We start from the raw sequence: 23,664 nt of genomic DNA, 5'->3' as shown, positions 1-23,664 counted from the left end.
CTCGCTACTAGTAGCAACCAAAATTTGATTTGCTTCTTCACGAAGTCATAAAGCTATAAAGTGAAGAAGACATGGGGCTCCTTAACTTATTTCCTACTCTTTTTCTAGATCGGATTGGAATGTGACAAGGCAAATTAGATAGTACAAAAGCCGTTACTAGCGTATTCTTAGTTTATGCCTGATTGAGCTGAAAGAAAGCCGTCACTTTCTAGCCGGTTTATCAGCTGCAGGAGGTATTTTTGTAAATTTGTGGCATTTACTTTATTCCGAATTCCTCAACATAATAGCCTTACCGTGAAATGAGTGAAGACGAAAGGGGTCTAAAGGACTCAAAAACTACAGACGAACAACCGCCAAGACCGGATTCAAGCTCATCATCGGTTATAAGTAGAACTAGCTCTCCAGAGCATCTTGAAGGTGATGTATTTGCGAGTGTGGGAAAACAACAAGATCAATTAGATCCTGAAAAACTTTCTGCTGATGTAGCTGCTAGAGGGATTGTATCCCCTAAGAAGCCTTTAGGAACGTTAGCGCAAACTGGGATGCGTGGAATGTTAATAGCTGCGTGTGAGGTTGCAACAGATGAGTCAGAAAAAAGTCAAAAAGCAGAGGATGTTACTTCACAGAGTATCAAAAGTGAAAACTTGGACAAGAATGCAGTGAATTCGTCAAATGAAGATCATGATCGAGTAGCCCATGACATTCTTTCTTTCAACAAAGACTCATCAAATAGCCGGCCATCATCAGCAAGTTCTTCTTCATCAACAGCAGAAGGAGCAGAGAAAAAAGAATCTTCTTTCCAATCTGTGGAAAAAGAGAGGAGTTTCATATCTCATGCTGGTAATACCACAGTTGAGGTTGTTTCAACTTGTACCCAGACTGAGTGGAGCTGGTTGAAGGATATGGAATTGTACCAGGAAATAACAAATAAATCTAAACCCGAGTGGGCAAACAGAACAGAAAGGAAAATGTCGTCACCATCAGGTAACGTGAAAACTCGACATGCACACAAGTTGATAAAAATACTTTGCCACCTAAAATAATATAAACCTACATGTAGCTTCCATTTTCCGTCTTCATGGGGAAGGGGGTGGCAACATGAAGGCTGCAAAAAATATAGAGAAACAATGGTTCACAATGCATATGAGAACAGGGTTGTCAAAAACAGTTGGCAGCTGGAAAAAATCAGCACCTAATTTGGTCAGCTGCTCTACAGGGCTTTTCCTTATATAAATTTCTTAATAAACTAATAGCAACACTAGCCACCTTCTTCAATAATAAAGCCACCTACTTTGAAACCTCTGAAATTCCCCTGAGTAGACTGAAAATAGCCTGGGTAGCTAGCAGAATCATCTCATCTTAAGATTATTGTGGACAGAATGTTGATAACTGTGGTTTGTTCTTTTAGCCAACGGCCATGCTGGCTCCATCAAAAGGAGGAAGAAAAAATCTGTTGGAAGAAGAACATCAATTAGCAGTGACAAAGGTGCACCTGTGAAAGATGAAGAGAATGTATCACTTCCTGAGGTGGAGGAAGGAACTGAAACAAAGAAGAGCTACACTGGGCCAGAGGAAGGTCATTACTTAAATAAGCTTACTCTTCAAAAGATGCTTTGAAAAAAAAGCTAGGGTGACTTTTGATGAAATTTAGATTCTCCCCCTGCATTAAATTGCCTTATGTTTAGTCTTGATCAAAGGGAGAATTTAAGTTGAGATCACAAGTGACTGGAACCCTTTTCCACGCACCTTAAGGTGATTCCCTGGTTTTGCACTGTGCATCTCTTACTGCGCATAACAAGATGGCCTCCATAAAAAAGAGCATGTGAAGTAACATCATTAAAATGAAGTTGACCGAAGAGAAACGCTATTGCAATTTTTGCTTGCGGTTGTTTCTTGCCGAGGTGAGACTCAATGTGGTGGGAATGTGCATAACGTAAGCAGTAAGCGTGTTGCTGAGTTCGACTTCCTCACAGAGAACCTCGATAGTGGATGTTACTGCTTATTCACTTTGATTTTCATTTAAACACTTTCTTTACCACATAGTGTCCTAAATGTGATATCTTGATGTAAATTCTGTAAAAACGGATTTTTAATAATTTCTTCCCCCTTTCGCATACATTCTATTTTGAAACTCGCCCCAGTCCTCTCTCAAGAATCAATTAAAATGCATTTGGTGCGCACTTTCTGCAGCTCTACTGCAAAAACGAGTACGGTGACCCCCATTTTTTATTTCATGATTTAAATAGTGCTTCCTTTCGGTGAGAAAAAAATTGGCACAAAATGATAAAACTTCTAACACTTGATAACTTGTAGTAGAGTGACGACAACTACCAAAATGACACTGGTTCCTGCACGAGCACTATACTTAGTATTGAAAAAATCTTGTACTCGTTGTCGTACGTGTCTTAGAATCTAAGGGTCTCTACTTCTGAAGATTTGCTTTTTATTTATTTCTCTAGGAAGCTCTGGGAGAAGCAAGTCCAAATCATCTGGGGGAGTCCCCAGATCTCGCCAATCAGTCGTGTCTTCACTGCCACGTACCCCCAAGGGTGAGGATGTTCTGTTCCGCCCTCCCACAGTGGAACCAGACTCTGACAGTACTTCAGAGGCTGATTTTGAAGATTATGTTGCAGAACAAGAGTATCTACTACCAAGTATTGGTCCTCCCGCTATCCTTCAATACATGAAAGAGTCTCAACACCCCCCATTGTCTAATGAAGAGGTTGAAGATAGAGAAGAGCTTGCCAAGAGTGAAATGTTGAAGAAGAGTATGTATAGTGGTCCGTGCATGTTTTGTCATGAGGAGATATTGCCGTTTCCAACCATTGAAGAATTGGAGAGATTGACCCCTGATCAGGTGATTTTCCAAAAAATCATTATTAGTTATTGTTGCGTGAATCAAATAATATGTTTTGACATGTTGGGTCATTAAGAAAGTTTGCAGGGATTACAGATATTTAACTGTGAAATCCAAGGTCCTCAGCACGTAAATAAGTTGCAATAATAGGTTGGTTATAAATGTTTAAATGGGCTCTTACTTTGACTGTGGTTTAAGAGACTCAACATATAAATAATAATAATAGTCTTTATTGAGGATATCAATTTCACTGATAAGTGATTTACAAAAGAGTCCTCAAATGTTTTTGTAAGGTTTTTATTTCAAGTTAACCTGTGAGCAAGCTTTCCTCATTTATTGCTTGCTAAGCAAGCTGTGACGGAACGCGCAATCTAGGGGCTTTCCTTCTCCACCCCTCATACTTGCATCTCCTTTCGTGTGCTGCTCTCACATGACTTCTTTCAACTCCCTCAAATGGAGAGCTTGCTCACAGGCTAATTTTAAGTATATAAATAGCTCTTGAGTCCGGGTTTGTAAGCCTTCTTTTTGCTTGAAATGTGACGATGTGAGGGTTATCCTCCCATTTAGATGTTCTTAGGGCTTTCCTTTCAGGGGGGTTGGGGGAGGGGGGGGGTTGAACACATGATCCATATTTTTATGTGACTTTAATAGTAAAATTTTACCAAACAGGATCATCCGCCAGCTTCAGGAGTGTTGTTATGCAAAAATATGATGATATCCAACTATTTAAGCGTACAAATCTGGCATCTCACATCTGAGTAATTTTGTATACCATACAAACTGTTACTTTTGCTTTCAGCTTTACTGCTGTCCTCAGTATGAACGCTTTGTGAAATTTGAGCTTGCCCAGAGATCAGACACTGCTCATTTGGTTGACGAAATGATTGACATTAAGCCCCACCCACCTTATGGCACCAAAGCCGCGAGGAGAGCAGCCAAGGAGCGAGCAGCAGAACGCGCCAGAGAACGTGAAATGGAGAGACAACGGGCTGCCGGTGCTAATCCTACGAACTTCTATGCATGTGAGTTGACCCAATTAAGACTCCACGCGCGATATAGTTAACTTATTCGCAAAGGATATCGGGATGGATTCCCTTGATGCCTCGCGCTTTGCGTGGCTAAAGCTCAAGGGGTCCACCATTCTGTCCACTGTGTAAATTTATTGGAATTACCGTTTGCTTCGTCTATGGCAATATATCGCTAAATATGTCTATGAATTAGTGTTACATATACGTTGTATTATCTTACTTGCGGTGTATTGTCGTCCTTTTGTCTCAAAAGAGGTATTCTGAGCGATTTCGAAGGATTTTGAGTTCTCTCTTGTAGTGTTCCTCCTCCTAACACCCTTATTGCAAAGCTATCTAACAGGTGCTGTTTTAACTCTTTCCATAGTAACTCGTCAGATGAAAACTATCACTTATTCCTTGGCTTCTACCAAGTGTATGGAGGAGGGATGGACGGTCCGTCCCGAGTCTCCATCACTGTCAGACGGTGAACAAATTCAGGATCCATTTGTTATTGAAGTCAATCCTCTTCAGCTTGTAAGTACATCGCATAGAATTGAAATGAACTGTTGTGAAGTCCGGGACATTTATCATGAGACGCAAAATAGAAAAACGGCCGACGGCAACGAGAGCATAAAAAAAACAAGATTAGCAAAAAAACAACTTTGCACGTGCATCACGCTTTTTTGTACCCTTCTTTGCCGTCACGGCACGACTGTGACGTGAAGTTGCCAACTTTCACGTTTTGTGGAGAACGTAAACAAACGAAGACGAATTTCTCTTCCCCTTTTTGCACTTGAATACTTTTCTTAGGAATTCAGCTCCAGGAGAGTTCGCCTACAATTGATAATGTGAGCGAGCTGGAATAATCACGTTTCAAAAAACGCGAAGTCACTTTAATTTGGTACTGACGTTTTCGCCGCCGTCAACGTCGTCAACTCTCTCTTTTTCGTAGAAGGCTAGGAGATCACAGTCTATGTTCCGTTGAGTTTTTTTCCTGCAGGATTAAAAAAAGTCCATTATTTTAGGAAAAATAAAACTGAGCGTGCGACCAGTTTTTCCTGAGATAATTTTACCACAGTTCATAGTCCATAACCACGAAAACCTGTTTCAACCAATCAGATGAACTGGTAAGAAATTTCCCGCCTAAATGGCGCACTGCACACGGCTAGTCCCGCGGGAAACAAATCTAGTGTGACCGCTTTATCCTCCGTAAAGAAAACAAAACTATAGATATAATGTAAGAAAAATACGGGAGAAAATAGTTCTTCCCACGGTGTAAAAGCTGTGTTCTTTCGTAGGTGTTATCCATTTTACGAGAGACAGGTAAATAAAAGACGGTAACACGTAAATTTGTTATTTTCATTTTTCCATCACAGAGGAAGCAGGCATTTCTGGAGAGATTTTACGAAAACAAGCGAAGGTTTCTTCTTCTGCTCCCAGATGGAACTGGGACTTGCTAGTATCCTTGTTGCATTCTCAACTAGAGTGCTTCCTCATCGTCCTACTCCCATCCGTGCTTTCGATTGGAGCTGGATATTAGAGTCCGGTTCTTAAAACTTCCCTGTTAGATACTAGTGTTTCTGTATTTTGGTTTCGCGTTTGATTAGAAGCTCCAAACAAACTCTGGGATGAATTTCAAACTCGAAATCATCCATAGACATAAACTTCTCACTCACCTGCCGCTCTCAGACATAAGTGCGCTGAAAATCGCTTTTCGCGAAAGTTTGTAACTTGAGAAAGCAGCCACAATTTTTTGACACCACTGCTTGTTTCCCGGCAAACTGACGTTTGAAGAACGAGGGCAGAAATTCCATACTGATGACGTGTCACTACGTAGGTCTGGGTAGTGCTTCTGATTGGTTGAAGCAAATTTCCATTCCGGCACAACCAATCGGAAGCACAACCTCGATCTGGGTAGTGTCACGTCATCAGTATGGAATTTCTGCGCTCGAACCTCAGACGCTCCAGTGGTAGCGTTGCGAAATGTGTTTTTTTATCAGGCTAGAAAGTTTGATGTTTTTCTATCATTTGCTACTCTCTCTATAACTATTAAATCTGTTGAATTTTCTTGACGTCATTGTTCAGTTATCCAAGTGGTAATATTGCAGTCATGATAACTGCTAAAGAAAAAGGAAAGTTCACTTACATAGTGTTCGATGTAAGTAGCTGACTTCGCATTCTACGACTAATGTCCTAAATACCCATCTTCAAATTTTGGCTCGGAGCACACGAACTACTTTGAAATTTTGAGCCAGTTATCCCCCTTAGAACTCATGTGAACTCCCTTTTTGTCATATTGCTGACTAACCCGCAAATATAGAGAGACTTCAGCGATAAGATTTGCGTGACAAGTGAAAAGAAGCTAAACATAGCTTGTGTTGCTGCAGAAGCATGCTTCTAACTGCAGGCAGAATAGGCTTCGCGCTAAAAATACCCCTTTTCTGTCAAGCGGCAGTGATGATCACGTGACCATATTTCATGTCATTCATTGTATTTGGCGTTTGCCGTATGCGGTTTTCAACGTGACGATGAGTGGATTCACCTTGATGAAAACCTTGCGGATTAAATTTTTTATATAATTATTGTTATGGAAAACTGCTCGGGCCGATAACTGGGGAAGCTTATTAGGGGGTCTTGTAAGCGGACGTTTACGGTATTTCCACACGTAGTGAAGGCAATCGATTTAGCTTAACCTTTTAATACTCTTGTTCCTGGATTAGGACGATGAAGAGAACGAATCCAACCCGTCTAGGATGTTAGCGATATTCGAGCCGTCTGGACATGGAACATGTTACTTTAGAGATGGTAAAGTCAGGTAGGTATTTAGTTTGAGTGAAATATTTTATGTGGGTGAGAAGACGATTATTTTCTCTCGACCGGCCATATGAGCAGACATACAGTAACTTCGGTTGCTGTGTTGCAAATCAAAACATGTTACTCTTTATCCATTCCTAAGCGCCATGGACGTAACTGCCGCTTTTTTAGGAGCGTATTATGTGAAAGAACATCACATTTTAGCTCCAAAGGGAAACAAGGATCATCATACGTTCCTAAAAAACTGCCCACCCACCCCTTCCCTAAGCCAACATTTCAATGCAGTCTAGAGAAATTGTGCAAATTTATTCCACATCTGCAGGTACTGCCTCTGCCTTGCAGAAGGAAAACCTTGGAGTGAATTGGGTGGCCATGTAAAAATGGTAATCCACACTCCAGTAGGAGTAGCGATTTTGCGCAGTTGGCGATTTTGTAGGGTAGGGTCAATGGCGAACGGCGAAGCGGAAACAACGCTTCGCCGTTCGTTCGCGCGCGCTTTTGCAGCTTCCTCGCTCATTTGCGCGCTCGTCAGACAAAATCGCCGGCCACGCAGGCTGCAGTAGGGGGCATAAAACAGTTTCTTCTATTAATACTTTCATGCCATATGTATTCAGGCTTAAATAAAGAAACACTGTTTATTGTAGTTTGTTCGAAAAATGACCGATTCAGTAAGAAAAAGACTCAACTCTGACTGAATTTCTTATTTTCTCAGTACTGTTATCGATGAAGAAGCACTATGCAACCATTTTCTATGGATCGATAAGGGGCAAGATGAATACTGTTGAAGGCCTTTACGTTTCAAACTAGAACAGAAATCTCCCTTGTAGTAGCAGCATCTTGACGATGTATTGCATTTGGTTTGTTTTTTTTAGGTTAGTGTTAAATCCATTCTATGGCGTTCTGCTGGATAACAAAGGTGCTCGGAAGAAGAAATGGCTCTGGCATAATTTGAAGGAGCACGTGCACGCCCCACCTTTTCAACCAATCACATTCATGATCACCAAGCAGCTGTCAATCAGATGCTTATCTCAGGTACTGGTGTCGATGCTTTTTAAATCCTTCAAACGCCAACTTCCGCATGCAGATTCTCCAAACCGATCTTTATGCATATCCTTAAAGAATGAGTTGAGAGAATTTGTCAAAAAATCATAGCATTTCCCCTTAGTGATAATTTTATTAATTCTCCTGACCTCTTCTCTTGATTATGTATTGATATTGTAAGATTGTACGCGAAGATTATCTTTTGACTATTGTGACGTCACAATAAGGGGTTGGGCAATGCCTTCTATTTTGACAACGGTTCTACTTCCTGTACTATGATTATCCACTTTCATGTAAAACTGAAGCCATGTCCTTTTCTTAGGTAGAATTAACTACGCACTTAAATTTTGCAATTATTGGTAGAAGTCCCATCCCTACTTGTGGCATAAGAGTATGTTAACGGAGCAGTATTCTGTCGGTTATCACAAAAACACCTTACCAATTGCATTGATTATGCACTGCTCGCTTTGTTGGCTAAAATTTCAAAGTGCCACCCTCTCATTTAATCAGATAAGCTAGACAGCGTGAGTTGCTTTCGGCGTTTTTCCGCGCTTTTTAACGGTTACATGGATATGTATAATGAGCTCTGATTGGTTCATTGAGCTAGTTGGCATGGTTACTTGACTTTTGCCGCGTTTCACTTCAACGAGAGCATACAGTATGTTTGATGTTTCGGTGGACAATTTCATACAAATCATCGTATTTTACAGTGATTTTATAGTGATGGGCTCCTTTGGTTGTTCCAGGAATGCGCGGAGTGTTTATTGTCGTGATTTTAGTAACAAGATTAACTTGTGAATTCCCAAAATCGCAACCTGCCCACCTACCCCTCCCCTAAGCCAACATTTTGCCGTAAGTGAAAAGTAAGTGTTAATGTTAATTGTCTTAGGGGAGGGGTAGGTGGGCAGTTTCCCAGAAACGTATAATGATCCGGAGAGTTTATAGAGTTTCAAAAAGTGTGTTTCCTATTTCAGAATAAAACGGTTCTCACCTTTAATCACGGAAAGCACACAGCTCGTTTTAACGTTGGATCCAAACTCAAGGTAGGAGTCTACGAAACGCATTTTGTTAATTTACAGTTCTTACCGTTAGTCACTTTGATTTATTCGCAACTCTAGAAGCGAGAAAAAACTGGAGCCGAAGTGCGTCCCGCAATTGTTTCTGGGATTGTTACTGAGCATGCGTCGATCAGCTGTTGGCATGGTTACTGGTTCTGTCCCTAGTGACAGTCCCAGAAGTCTTGGCGAAAGTCAACTCGGCCCAGTTCCTTCTCGTTTTTAAAGTGGCGAATTTTATCCGTTCGCTTTGTACAGAAGCCTGCGAAAGAGGTGTTTTAACAGGGCTGGCATTTAGGTTAAGTATTAAAATAAAGTAAATATTGTTTTTGATGTTACTTTAAGGCTGTCGCCAAAGCAAAACCACCAACAAACAAAGACAATTACGAGACACATCTCTTAGAGGTCAAGCAGTTTGTGAAGTAAGTACTATGATACTAAATCTTATACTTTATGTTAAACTCATGGGTGGGGCGTGGGGGGAAGGTGCCTGAGAAGCTGGTGGAGCCCAGAAACTGCAGCCGAGTGCAGCGAGTAACCATGACACTCCTGTGAGTGGCAACCACCCGGGCACCTTCACACTGCTAACCAGTGGAAACTAAATATTGAGTTGTTTTCATATGACTTCACGTTGGCCATATTGGTGTCCCAAAACAATGAAACGGCGGCCATGTTGGTGTCCCAAACCAGTCCCGTGGGAGTTGAACTCTTTTCTTATGCTAACGTCTTCTTTTGTTCCAATAAATTTGCACAGATGCTGGCCACGTGAGTGGAAACGCTCTATACTTACCACATACTTACCAAAGGGAGGGCTGGGAAGGGAGCAGAAATAAACACAAGTGAAATGAGGTGACCTGAGCATGATAGCCTTAAAATCCCAGACGCCCCTGTGAAAGGCCCACGGCCGCCCCTGCGAATTCTAGGGAAAGACAGCTGGCCGGCATGGTCTCGAATTTAACTTTGACTAAATTGCATTGAAGGACTGTTCCAGAGGGTTAGTTGTCTCTTTTCTGAAGAATCATCAACTACCCAGATATTTACCAACGTGCGAATACAGCCTTCTCTCCTCGCTTTCTGCCGCTCGTAAACGCTCCTAGCGGCGAGGAGCGACGGCTGTATTCTCAGGCTAGATATTTACCAATCAAGGATATGTCATAAAAATTCCAGATGTAAAATCTGTACTTCATTTTTTTCTAGTATTGTTTTAGATCGTTACCAGAATGCCGTGCGCCTTCCCAACTACCCTCGACTGGACAAAATTCCACTTCCGCTTCACCTTCAAAGAGTAAAGGATGCAGCAAGGAAGGCGAGGCTACAAGGCTCCACCCCCAGCAGTCAGCGGGAAACGACAGTGATCGTAAACTAGGTTCCAGTTCTCTGGCGACGATCTTCATTCAAGGACTCTCCTTGCTGTTTAGCAAGTTGTATTCAAAATGGCATCCCTTCAACCCTTCGTGTTTTTTCACGCCTTTCACTGTTTCTAGGCATCCTGTCTAAATAATATATCCTAGTGTCAAAACGTGCGTTTAAGAGTTTAAGAAACACATTGTAAATAACATGAATTGTACAGTTTATCAAAAGAAATAACTGTTTATCAGAGGAAATAACTGGAATGCTTAAGTGTATTCGCGAGTTAGTCATTATAAATAAATTATTTTGAAGAAGAGATAAACGCGTTGACAAGCTGAATCGTGAGCTGACTCAGCATCGCTGTTCAACCAACATTATGTCGATTTGATTTTAGAACACGAAATAGACTCAGCAAGAACTATTTTCTAACCAAAGATAGACAGGAAAACGCAGTGGGAAGATCAAGACCAAATGACCCGAAACTGGTTTGAAACAGTCGGACAGCCATGTGTGTTAATCACATGTCAAGCAACCAAAAGACGTAGCAAAGAAATACGTTATGTCACCTTTTTTGTATAAATACATTTTAATATATACTGCTACAAATTTACCTCACAAAAATATGGCAACTTTTGTAACAAATTTATCCATTAGACAGAGAAAGTTACCTCTGTGTTATTTCTTTTACTAAAATATATCAGTTCCTCTGTGTATTTATCTTGCCTGACGTTTCTTGTCTTGGTAGAATCGTAAATCAACGGTATGGGCCTTTTGCTCATCCCCTTTCGGGTGAAACCTATTGCTCTGTAGGGCGTTAAAACCCACCAAGCGGTTCTCTGGTGACATCTTTAGTGGTGGCCATTTTCCCTTCACTGCGCCTTCATATATATTATGCCCACTTTTATTTGTTGGTTTATCCTGGGTTGACTATAAACGCTGCAATTAGAGAGCTTTAGATTCTGCGACAAGGACCACTACGAGTACGAGATTTCTCAATACTGAGTATTGCTTACGCGTGAACAAGCGTCATTTTTGGCGGGAAAACGTGATAGCCGTCGTCATTCTACTACGAGTTTTAGCGAGAATGTCGTAGTGGCGGGAACAAGTTATCAAATGTAAGAAGTTTTATCATTTTGCCATCGGGAGAGGACTTAACCTCCTTCAGTATAAATAACCGTACTAACTTTGTTGGTGAAAGAAAGTAAAATGAAGCTTTCCGGGCTCTCTCTTTTTTTTTTGAGAACACGCGCTAAAATTTAAGTTAAATCTCGTACTCGTACTCGTCATCAAATCTAAACCTCTCTCTTAAAAGGATGTGTTTAGCGGTACGTTTCTTTTCATCCACTCCTGTAGTGACTGGGGACTTTTACTGAACTGTCTTCTGCAAGTTTGTGTGCAGGCGTTGAAGAGAAAGGGAAGATTCTTGATACCAAACATTTCTGGAGGAGCTTTGATGACCCGTACCCCTGGGCCAAACATCGGACCATCACAGCAATCGCAACGAGTGTAACTAGATCGAGAAAGAAACCGAGAGAATTTTGTGAAAAGTGATGTTACACGCGACGATTCGCAACGACGATTTTTAGCGCAACACAGCGTTGCAATGGTGGAGCAATGTTGTAACCATCCGAAACGATGTCGCGACAATACTACAACGCTGTGTTGCGCTAAAAATCGTTGCGAATCGTCTCGTGTAACATCACCTTAAATGTGTGAAACATGTGTTGAACACTGCACGTACCATGGCTCTTGTTGACATCGAACGCAGCTTAGTGCCAACAGCTCACACATTCTCCATCATGCGACATTGCAGCAATATACGCTTTTTGAACGCAATATAGCTTGCAACATAGCACCCAGCATCACTCGCAATATCGCAAGCAACAGAGAAGGCTTCCAACACCTCGCGTAGAATCAGTTGCAAACTCGCACGCAATTCTTGCGCGCTGCATCATTTGCAACATCGCAAACACCAATGCATGCAATTGTTGCGCGCAGCATCATTTGCCAAATCGCACGAACCAATGCACGGAATATCGCTTGTACATCTCTTGCAGCATACAACATTTCCTACAACACAACGAGCAACACTCTAGCCTCCCACGCAGGCGTTTTTAGGCGAGCTCGTATTTCGTCCTCCCCTTGTGGGGAGGGACGAAATACGAGCTCCCTAAAAACGCCTGCGTGGGAGGCTAGCAACACTCACGCAACAAATACACGGTAGATCGTGGAACGACAGAAATTTCGAGACCTAATCCTTCGATCGAACTCGGTCTGGAGCTTCAAACGTTATTTATTTATTTATTTATTTATTATTCATTTATTCATTCATTTACACCTGACTAGAGAGAGGAAATGGTATGAAGTGCTCACCTTTCCATAATATTTTTAATTGCTGCCGGTAAATTTTTATTTTTAAAGTGAATTCCTTCCTTGAACACAGCTAGAGCTGACAGGTCACCAAGTCGCTAAACACAATAATAAAATATAGACTCAAATTAGACATAAATACTCTTCTTACTCTACTTATACTACTTCACATGTCAAGATTCAAATTCTCCCAAAGTCTAAGAAATTTCCGTAAAGGGGCATTGAGCCATCTCCCACATTTTTTTAACTTATCAAAGAAAACTCAGATTTAAAACTTCCTTTTTGCAACTCGTTAATGAATAATGGGGGGTCGGGCTCGTTTGCGAGTGAAAAACCATTAAGGTACCATAAAACAACATGAACACAGTTTGTGAACGAATGATTGGCCCTTTTTAAAATACCGTCAACTTTCTCTCTGAGGAGAACAATACACGGGGGTGTTAACAAGGTACCGAGGTGACTTTCCTACCCGGGGCCCCAAGGTCCCAATAACCTTTCGGGCCCGAAAAGCTGTTTTTTTAGTTTGCCATGTTTGCACTAAAGATGAAAGTTTCAATAATTTTAAACTGATACAATAACAGTATCAGTTAACGAAGCAAATATTGACCGGTATGCGAGCTAGGAACCGTGCTACTATTCAACAAGTTTTGATTTTAAAAAAATTTGCCTCCAGAACCGTAAAGTTAGCGAGCCTTTCGAAAAACGGGCCCCTGCTTCGGCTCATTTCTGTGCCTCTGGTGGTTCTGTATTCGTTTAGATGCATACCCCCGGGGGGTACTCCCTATAATGGCCTATACGGGGAGGCTCCGTCCGAAAGGGGGACCTGTTTCAAGCTTCAGGTATATGAAAGGGTAGGGATTTCACTGGTTGAAGTATATTAAAGGATATGGAAATCTGTCATTTGGGTCTGTAAAAGTAAAAGGGATGCAAAGTTCTAAACAAGGTATGTGAAAGGGGTACCATTTGTCAATAGAAGGTATAAGGGGTACCTTTTTCGTCAAAAAAGGTATATAAAAGGGTATGGGATTGGACCTCGGGGCAGAGCCTCCCCGTATAAACATTTGTTGAGTACTCCTCCCGGATAGCACCAAAAAATGTCAGACCGGTGTGAGTTCACCCTGGTTGCTCTACCAGGGCAACAACTTCATTCCCGTGCGAAATTTCGCAATAGTATCATCTAAACGAAGAACAACCCTCGTTTCTGTATGAAATCAGCCTACCGGTGGACTGGAACCGGTTAACATGCGTTATTTTAGTCAGTTCTCTATTTTCGAATCACCATAATGCATCCGCGAATACGTGGATACGCGTATCCACCTACTTTTACGGGCTGCTTCAAAACGGCAGGGTATTCTGCCGTTAAGCAAGGCCAATTATCAAAACAGTGGCATTGCTGATCCATCAAATAAGAAGTTCTAGAACGCATTGTAAGCCAAATTATTCCTTTGCAGAACTTGGTCACGCTCTTAGATATCACTTAGCAACGGCTCGCTGGATAGCAAACCATCCGGGTGTTTATTCAGATTGAAGTGCGATCGGGCAAAGCTTTCCCTGGTTGATTCAAACGTCTTTTAAGTTTCGTAGTCCAGTCATTTTGCTGTTTTTTTAACAGAAAAAGGAATGCTTCGCCCTATTGCAGTCAAAGCTTTGTAATCGGAATGAACGCTTGGATGTGTGTCATCCATCAAGCCGTTGCTAAGTGGTATCCAAGCACGTGACCAAGGGCCTATTAAGTCATCGTAGCTATTCTTCTCACCTGTGGTTGGTTTGTTGCTGTTTCTCGCCACAGAAGAGGATGTGTAAAATTGTTGCTTATTCTAAGGTACTTGATATTAAGATACAGAGCTCCTACTGGCATGGCACCAAGCTGATTTCCTTCAAGGTTTAATTCTCTAAGACAGCTGTAACGAAACATGATACATTCAAATATCAGAGTCCATCTCCTCCACTGGTTTTCCAATGCTAATTGGATATGAGTAATACGGAGACCATACCGATATTTTTCAATCGCCTTAAAAGTGATTTCATCCTCCTCCGCTCGCCATGAGCTTTTTACCACTAAGTGACTATGGATTACGAGTTTGTTAAAATGTAGTTTTAAGTTAAATCGATATTACCATCAACAGCAACATAATTAAAAAGGCGGAGACTAGATTTTCACAAAAATTCTCCAGTAGAAACGAAGCGATTTGTCGCCAGACCTGTTAACATGAAGTTATCTGTCACGGAGACGTGTTGCAGCGACATGTCGCCTAGTGTGTACCTTAAAATCAACTCCAACTTCCTAGCTGTTTGGCTTTAACACTATGCTTGCCTTAAATTGTTCTTCGATGGACTTTTCATACTTGACAAGAAATGTTTTGCAGCCATTTCATTCACATTACCTTAGTTTTCCAATGTTTGAAGGGATAAATGAAAGACGATTGTAAGCCAGATCTAAAATTTCAAGATGTTTTAACTGAAAGAGACTAAAGAAATAGCAATTATCAGTCAAAATAACTGAAGGCGAAGGAAATTTACTATCTTTAGGACAAAAACAACTTTCTACAACAGAGAGGAGTCCATAGGGAACGAAGTTCCATTGTGCTTTGAATTAAGAACATTTAAAAATATTAAACGGAGAAGCTTAACTACAGTCTCAGACAAAAATAGTTGGGACACTTCCACCCAACACAGTTTTTCACTTCTGGCCCGTCTCCTCGTCCTCCCAATGTTGTTTGTCGCAGTTAACTCGCCAAATCTTGCGCACCAACATTGGGAGGGCAAGAAGACAGCGAAGTGTCCCGACAATTTAGGCAGAGGCTGTAGGCTAACTGACAAGAAATAATCACGTTCGCTAGTCAGGAATGAACGTGTAAGGTTTAAGAGGAGCTTCCTAGTGATAGGGCCCTAAGTTTAGTAATTTCTTTGTAGGAACGGCGCCAGCGCGTGGAGTATATGTATTGCAACAAGAGCTTACCTTTTCGGTAACGAGGTAAGAAGATTGAAAGAAATGTCGAACACTATCAGTCTCCTGAGCTTTTTTATATCTGTAAATGATAACAATTGAAAACATCAATTACGTTCATTTACTTTGCTCAAAAAATTTCAAATAGTTTAGTCTCGCTAGTTTTTAAAGTTTCTTGGGGTGAAAGAACCGTTATAGTCTCGTTCTGATTTCTTTTTTCTAACGGATCAAAGCACAACTGAAATGCGCTAAGTTCTACTAACTTCAGTTTCGTAGGATTTAAACTAATTTACTTGTAAAAAAATGTGACTTGGATTTGACATTGCGGCGACTTTAAAATTTGGACAATGTATTTAATTCTTCGCTGAATGAACTGTAAGTTAAAATTTAAACCTCATTTTTTCAGCCACGGATATTCTAAGAAAGCGAGTATCAAATGGGCAGAAGTAACTTTCTACTGTGTCGTCCGCAGAAGCTCAACCCTTTACGCCCTAAGATCAAAATTTGAATTCTCATTTGTTGCCCCTATTCATTTCGTACAAAAGTAGTGGGGAGAAAATGATAAAATATCAAGCAAATTCATCTTGTGTGATCATGTCCGTAATTCTCATGACCACGGCTCTGTTTTACAAAGCATTGATATTACAAAGACACATTTGATGCTGATCACTCTTGGGGCTTAAAGGGTTAAGCAACGACGACGATGACAGCGCCGAACAACAACAACGGCAAAAAGCAATAGGCCTAGATTTAGAAAAACAACAACTGTGCACGTGCATCACGCTTTTTTGTACATTTCTTTGCCGTCGTCGCACGACTACGACGTGGAACTTTCTAGTTTCAGTCGTTTCACGTTTTATGGAAACGTGAACACAAGAAAACGGTTTTCTATAACTTTTGGTCAACTTAAATACAGACCTTAAGAACTCAACTCCAGAAAAATTCGCTAACAATTGACAAATTGAAGGAGATGGAAGAAGTGCGAGGACGAATGCAGTGCCATTTTCGTTTCAAAAAATCGGACCGTTTTCCAGAAAACGATGCAAACCTATTTGAATCTGCACCTAATTTCTAGTGAAAAAATCAAAATCAGAGTTTCATTATTGTACATACCATGAGGAATTTCTTTAATGGGGTTGTTTCTCAACTTAAGAGAAACCAGATTCACAAGTTGAAATATTTCTGAGGGGAAGATCTGCGAAAAAAAATATAAAGTTATATTAAAATCTCGTCAACATTGAGATATATCAGTTTATAAATATCAGAGCAGTTTATAGATTAATCACTTTTTAATATTCAATGTTTGAGGTTCGATGGTCTGTGATTCAGTTTTAAATTACTTAAGACTGAAACCGTGTCCAATAGCTCGTAGCCAGAAAAATTTATAATGACAGCCACGTCAGTTTGTAAATTTTACTGGGATTGAAAATTCTTCGTATTTACAGGGTCTACGGACGCGAGTTGACCGCATTGCTAATTCAACCTGGCCGTATATACGAACAAATTAAGACACATCTTGACTCTTAAAGAGAGTGAAGAAAACGAAGTGAAAAAACTCTAAAGAGCGGTCGTATCAACAAGGTTGTAGATTAAGGAAATGATGCAAAACAGCCTGTTTTAAAGAAAGCGCGCGAAGCCAAACAAAAGGTCTAAAGCAAGGGTGAAAACAGGTGAGGCACGCGGGCTTCGCGCGAAAGTCTCACACTGGCTTGTCCCGCCTTTAAAAAAACAATTTTCAGAAAAAACTTAACTGTGCAGTCTTGTGACTGGACTTTTTCCCCAGGGCAGTAAACTGGTCGTAGTATTGACGTGACCGTATGGCAGGGTTCCAAATTTTAACAGTTAACTTTTTAAGATTAAGGTTGGTTGTGGCGGAAGTTTTCAAAAAATGACTTATCTGAAAAGTTTACGCAAAAATTTCAAGATACAAAAACAGTGATGTAGCGTCTTTAAGATTGGATTTTGGTTTCAAAATTGTTAGTTGAAAAATACTTTTCCTGAGAAAACAGCCGACTTCTCGCGACGCCACAACTGGTTTCCTGGCAAAATGACGTCTGATTAATGAGCGTAAAAATTCCATACTTACGACGTGTCACCGCCTAGATATGGGTAGTGCTTCTGATTGGCTTATTGGCACAGCACAACCAATCAGAAGCACTACCCAGATCTGAATAGTGACGCGTCATCAGTATGGAATTCTCAGACGTCATTTCGTGGGGCAAATCAGTAGTGGGGCGTCGCGAAATTTCGGCTGTTTTCTCGCGTTAGAAAGCACCAAGCAGTGACAAGTTTCTTGCTTACCCAGAGATCATTGAAGGAGAGGTTTAAGTGGGTGAGCATTCCTGCCAGACTGCTGAGATCAGGAAGACGATTAAGGAAGTGAGCGCGGAGATTGAGAACTGATGAACCTGTCATCATCGCATTCAAAACGACAGCTTCCAAAGGTGACATTTGTTCATCATAAACATCAGCACTCACTGAAGAAGAAAACAAGACAGAAAGTAAGAATAATAGTAAAATGAGATTCTGGAAAATATTTTCTAACTTGTAATGGAGAGAAGAAAACAACCAGCTGTTATCACAAGCAGCCCTGACTCTGTAAGGGCCATTGGAATTTCAAACAGTTGTATTCTAGGACAAAAAGTTTTGGGGAAATTGTCCTCTCTGTCTAAATGGTGACCAGGATACAGCTTAAGCAGCTTCAAACAATGTTGTGTCTCTGAATTGTCCAAGGGTAAATCATGGATAATTTATAATGTATGGAGAAAGGCCAGCCAGACTGGTCATTTTGAAATTGAAATATAATAAGCCTTTCTAGAAATTTTTACTAAAAACCATCACTACCATGCATATTATAACATTGATTTGGCAGGATAGTCCAGATTTAGAGTGAAATTCTCCTTACAACTGGACTGGTATGGCTGGCCAGTTCTGACAAATGGTAAGCATCCTTGGTCTAACTTTGTCTATGGATGAGATTCAGAATTAAAATTATCCTACTTTTAATTAAATTGGTGGTGGACAAAACACTGACCCCCAGTGCATGGACTACCCCGTTTTGACTATAATGGATAACACCCTCCTCAATCTGCATAATTATTCATATAACACTCAGCCTCATTCAATAATTGCCAATTTTTTTCTGTTTCATTAAATTTGTCATTTTTCTTACTCAATTATAGCCTGCGAAAACATCCGTTTCTCCTCGCACTTCACCGCTGGGGACGTTTCGCGCGGAGTAACGTCTGCGACTCAGCGACAGAAATTCCATACTGATGATGCAAATCAATGTTTACATAATAAATACGGTAGTCATGGGTTCCAAAATAATATAAATTTGTCCAAATTTTACCTCTCTTCTGGTCGATTTTGGTGAAGTGTTTCATCTGCCAATGAGTGCCAGCAAATCTCAAATGCTTTATCTAGAGAAGACTATATTCTACAAACATTGACTGTTTTGTTAGAGATTCTTCACGTTTACATTTGGCCTTTGTGGCTTTTTGTCTTTTGTCTGTCATTCGTAAACAATGGCTAAAACAATGTAACTACTCCGTCGACCAATCAGCACTTCTGACCGGATTCCGCACAAATTTTACGTCATCAGGATGGAATTTCTGTTGCTGAGTCGGCGGCGAAGAGCGAGGAGAAAAAGATGCTTTCGCAGGCTAACTCAATTACTTGTTTTCCTCTTTAGAGCAACGGTCCCCTGAAGGTAACAAAAGCAGGCTGTTTTGTCCACCACCAGAAAAATTCCCTTTAGTGCTCTTACCCTTTCCTGCTTCCTCCATACCCACAAACTACAACTGGATACAAATGGTCTTATACTTAAAAAACATGTGAATACACACCAAATGGTGAGGACGTTCTTGGTAGTTCCTCTCCTTGGAAGTATTCTGGTTGGGAGCTGGGTAGAATGACTTCCATTTCTGGGAAAGTGTTGGGTTGTTGGTTGAATGATCTGTCAAATGAGAAAAACAAGAATCACAACCTTAGAAATAAGCCTTCCTCCTCACAGGTTTGTCACCTTGAATAGTGATGAAAAAATTCCTTTTTTAGATAATCTACGCTACTCATCTCGATTCTCTCTAATGGGTTATGAGACTGCAAACAGGAAAAAAAGAAATAAATAACTCATTTCACTCATTTCTGTAAGCATTCTCATAACCCTCGTCAATAATTTATTAACTGAAGTTCATAGCTATAATTGACTGAGGCACAGCAAATGCCCTTGGATTACTCTTCATACAACAAGAGACGGAGATCACTGGCCAGCACTCTCTTGTGTTTAACCTCACGTAAATTACATTTAGCCTAACCTTGTAAAATGCAGTTGCATCTCTGAGAAGATCAGGATGCTAGGATCATTCCCAGTAGGGGTGTAATGATTCATATTTCTTGCGGTTCAATTCGAAATTCGATTATTGTCTTTCGATTTCGATTATTTCGATTCAATTATGTAAATGTTTCTTAATTCTTATAATGTAACGTGTACTGTTAACAACATGCAACCCTAAACCCTCAATTTGAAAATAGTAACTAATAGTCGCTTGGTTCGTCACCCTGTTTGAGAACCCGACAAAGATGTTTTGCCTTATTTGGAAATTCTCAAGGGGTGGTTGAAGGATAGCATTTCACCAGGCAACACAAAATGGCGCACGAACTGCTATCGTCTTTGCTTGTCAATCAAAAATGCACATTTTAAAGAGTTCTAGATTCTGATTTTACAATATAATAACTCAATGAGGGCACCCTGGAAAAGGTGTGCAAAAATCGAAGCAAAATCGAAACGTGGAAGCAAAGAATCGTGAATCGAACCGAACGGTCATAATCACGATTAATCGAGAATTCGATTAAGCATTACACCACAAATTCCCTTTAGCCCAGTACACTATCCTGTGACAGTAAACAAAAGACCCAAAAACAATGAGCCAAGAATAAACTTACACATCATCAAAATTAATTATTCTCTCCTTAACAACTGCCTTCTTGTTGTCTGCCATTGATTCATCATTCCTGCCTTTTGAGAAAGTTATATAGTTGTTTTTGCTCTCTGGTATATGTGACTGATCAAATCTAGCTCTCAACTCCTTAGATCCGTTCATCGCTTCGTCACGTGACAACGAAAGTCTCTCTGCTCCCTTCTCTTGTGAAGTAGGTATAGTTTCTGCAGCCGTTGTTTGAGCAAAGGTTTTTATGGCAGAATGTGGAGTCTCTCCATCCTCATCGGCATCAGGTTCTATTGGCGGCAGCAGTGCAAATCTTGAGGCAGGTATTGTCAGTTTGGAGGCTGCAGGTGTGACTGGGAATACTGTTGATGAACGTTCTTGAATGAAGGGAAAGTCTTGATCTGGAGAGAATGATGTCTCCATTCCCTGAAACTGCATCTCTGATGGAAGAACAAGGCATGATGACTGTCTTTTCTAATTTTTTTTCTTCTTTTACACACATGATTACTATGACAGTTATAACCTGACCCCTGGGGGGGGCACTTGGGTATTTCTTGGGTGGGTATGTGCCGCCTGGGACTCCAAATTGGCACCCCGTTCTAAAAAAATTTCCCCTAAAATTGATACCCTGTTTTAGAAATGGGCCAATTTTTTATACCCCGTTCTAGAATTCGCCCTAAAACTGATACCCCGTTCTAGAAATGGACCAATCTTTTATACTCCGTTCTAGGGTGCAACAAGGGTACAACAGTTTGATTGTTAACGCATTGTGAACCATATTTTTAAAAGCAATCTGTCCTTGAATAAAAAAAGTCAAATGGCTGCTTACAAAACTGGAGCTTTCCCACGTTCGAAATATTATACCCCGTTCTAGAAAACGCCTCTGAAATGGATACCCCGTTTTAAATGAGGAGCTTCAAAATCACAACCCCATTGGGCGGCACATACCCGTATAGGTAATGTATGGGAGTACCCCCCCCCCCCCCCCCCGGGAACCTGACCTGTTTTAGTGAGAAACCTTAACATCACCATCTTGTGTCTGTACGTAGGTGTTAGAGTAGGGAGCATGGGGGTGGTAGGGTTGGAGGTGTAGCCCTCGCAAGCAAAAATTTGAGGGGGTGCAGCACCCACGTTTTGATGCCAATAGTAATTATCACTAGCAGAATTACCTGTGACATCAGCAACATCAGAGCACTCATTTTCTGCCCTTGGGTGACACAAAAACTGCCTAAAGCAGGACCACCTGAACAACTGCCTACTGACGTATTGTCTCAAATCAGTTACTGACACACTAGAAGATTGATAAGAAATAGAACACCAACAGCAGTGATAAACTTATCAAGCTATGATGGCCCACAAACAAAAGTCTTTACAATACTGTGAGGATTGCAAAGACGCTTGCTTGTATCAAGGAAAGACGAAAATTCAAGAAAGGGTACGTGCATAGCTGAGTGAAAGATGAGCCCCTCTACCCCTCCACCCCACGTTTCAAAACGCTCTGCCACCGCTGCTGTTATAAAGAAGGTCAACTGTGGTGGGGTTGTTTGGGTTGTTTAAAGTACATTTTATGTTGTATTTGCTCTGACTGAAACCCTATTCTTACAAATGGTCTGTACTAACCTATCAGCAGCTGTCTTGCTGGAACTCTTGGTGTGACATCTGGAACATGAATATCATCTGTGTGGAGAGAATTTTTGCGTAACATGAAGAATAAAAAGTCATAATAGATTCTCATATTTTTGAGTGATCTTGGATTCTAAGGGAAAGAAATTACTACTGAATTCTTCCAAAAAGTTGTCTGAACTTTTGGTGTCCGAAAGGCGCAGTCCTAACTTTTAATCAGCTTAATTATCAAACTCTTGCCTTTTAACATTAAATTATCCGTGATTTACTAGGTTTCGTTAACAAAAAGAAAGAGCATTTATTGTTTATTGGAAAGGAAACATTTCATTTCTTGGGACATAGAAATATATGCTATCGATCTGATTTCAATTTATAAAATAACTAAGATAGTACGCGCGCTCTGATTGGCCGAGAGCAGTGTTTGCATGAGAGTATGTAAACATGGTTGTGGCGTCAAGTTGTTTGGCTTTTCGCTAATCACGCAAGCACCAAATTTGAAAAAGTTTTCGAGTTCAAAACTCGACAAGTTTACTTTATTTACCCATTCCTTCGTCAGCTGAAACATGGAAAATCGTTACAAAGAAGGTGAGTCAATTTTTCTTCGCTTAAGCTGACATTTTAAGCGAGAAAACTCCGTATTTTGCAAAGCATCTTTTTGCAAAACAAGAACTCATTACGCGTGCAAGACTTCGTGGACAAGATTTTGCGACTGGTAAGAATTTCTCTTTTAATCAGTGCCATACAAAGAGTTTTGCGTTTTTTTCTAGGGAAAGTTATTTTATAAAAGCAATAGAAAACTTTTTTCCTGTGTTTGCATAGCCTGATATAAACACTCGAGGCATTGGGAAAATTCTCGTCGGTTATGCAAACCCTCGACTTCGTCTCGGGTTTGCATAACTGTCTCGAATTCTCCCAACCCCTCTCGTGTTTATATCAGGCTATGCAAACACGGAAAACGTTTTCTATTGCTTAAATGTTAACTTAATTATTAACCTATGAATAAAAGAACCTCAAATGAATTACTTACTGTCAATTTCAAGACTATGAACCGTTGCCTGAAGGGGCTTATTGGCTGCAAACCAGCTTGTTAATTTTTCATAATTTTGTTCTGAAACCATTGGCTCTACATCTTCGTCCGGATTAGCGCGGGAAGGCAATCTTCTCAGAAAGTGTTTTAACGTGAATTCTGGAGGCGGTCTTGTGTATGAATCTTTTATGAACGCCTCTGAGGGCAATTCTCTTGGTTTTCTCGGAGGTCTTGGCGGTAAACGATCGGGTCCCTTTGTTTTATACGGTTTTACGACGGAAGATACAGGTAATGGAACGTCTCCATGAAATCTGACTTCCCGCAACGTGGAGTCGACGACTTTAGTTGACTTCACATTAACAAGTCGTTTGGCGCTTAACACATCCGGCGATTTTGCTGACACCTTGTAATTACCGTCGGTTTGAGAGTATTTTGCTTCTGATCCAGAGCGGAATGAAGACGGTGGCGGTTCTTGTTTTGGTGGCAAAGGCCGCCGTAAAAGAGGCAGAGGCCTTTGTTGACTTGCCGTCGCCATTTCAGGATCACTTTCCTGGAGGATGAGCGCTTCGTTTATCTCCATGGGAACCATTGATGACGAGCACCGACGTAAATTTTACGACGATTTAC

At 40.8% G+C, this 23,664-nt stretch overlaps 2 protein-coding genes across 2 annotated transcripts; one reads left to right on the top strand and one right to left on the bottom strand.

The window, feature by feature from the left end:
* Positions 1 to 30: 30 nt before the first annotated feature.
* LOC140951084 (glutamate-rich protein 6-like) lies at positions 31 to 10,837 on the top strand. The gene is made up of 12 exons (XM_073400304.1): positions 31 to 984; positions 1,409 to 1,576; positions 2,460 to 2,857; positions 3,657 to 3,879; positions 4,250 to 4,398; positions 5,241 to 5,323; positions 5,950 to 6,022; positions 6,585 to 6,679; positions 7,551 to 7,710; positions 8,694 to 8,762; positions 9,120 to 9,196; positions 9,972 to 10,837. Exons 1-12 carry the CDS (start codon positions 300 to 302, stop codon positions 10,138 to 10,140), a joined length of 2,349 nt encoding a protein of 782 aa, XP_073256405.1. The 5' UTR covers positions 31 to 299; the 3' UTR covers positions 10,141 to 10,837.
* Positions 10,692 to 23,632, bottom strand: LOC140951085 (uncharacterized). Its single transcript, XM_073400305.1, has 11 exons — positions 23,038 to 23,632; positions 22,008 to 22,064; positions 20,386 to 20,827; positions 19,290 to 19,399; positions 17,743 to 17,918; positions 16,555 to 16,636; positions 15,454 to 15,523; positions 14,879 to 14,962; positions 14,251 to 14,395; positions 12,498 to 12,592; positions 10,692 to 11,634 (listed from the first exon to the last, which is right to left on the bottom strand). Exons 1-11 carry the CDS (start codon positions 23,624 to 23,626, stop codon positions 11,430 to 11,432), a joined length of 2,055 nt encoding a protein of 684 aa, XP_073256406.1. The 5' UTR covers positions 23,627 to 23,632; the 3' UTR covers positions 10,692 to 11,429.
* Between the last annotated feature and the right edge of the window lie 32 nt (positions 23,633 to 23,664).

Source organism: Porites lutea, chromosome 10, assembly GCF_958299795.1.
Source record: "Porites lutea chromosome 10, jaPorLute2.1, whole genome shotgun sequence".
Classification (NCBI taxonomy): domain Eukaryota; kingdom Metazoa; phylum Cnidaria; class Anthozoa; order Scleractinia; family Poritidae; genus Porites; species Porites lutea.
Note: the sequence above shows the minus strand (reverse complement) of the source record. Positions and strands in the feature narration are given on the sequence as shown.

Bases quoted from the DNA above. Each gene is read 5' to 3' on its own strand.
- LOC140951084 (XM_073400304.1), top strand. From the start codon at position 300: ATGAGTGAAGACGAAAGGGGTCTAAAGGACTCAAAAACTACAGACGAA. The intron at 985-1,408 runs GTAACGTGAAAA...TTGTTCTTTTAG, and splicing joins GAAAATGTCGTCACCATCAG to CCAACGGCCATGCTGGCTCC. The intron at 8,763-9,119 runs GTAGGAGTCTAC...TGTTACTTTAAG, and splicing joins ACGTTGGATCCAAACTCAAG to GCTGTCGCCAAAGCAAAACC.
- LOC140951085 (XM_073400305.1), bottom strand. From the start codon at position 23,626: ATGGTTCCCATGGAGATAAACGAAGCGCTCATCCTCCAGGAAAGTGAT. The intron at 22,065-23,037 runs GTAAGTAATTCA...CTCTCCACACAG, and splicing joins TCATAGTCTTGAAATTGACA to ATGATATTCATGTTCCAGAT. The intron at 20,828-22,007 runs GTTAGTACAGAC...TTCTTCCATCAG, and splicing joins AGCAAGACAGCTGCTGATAG to AGATGCAGTTTCAGGGAATG.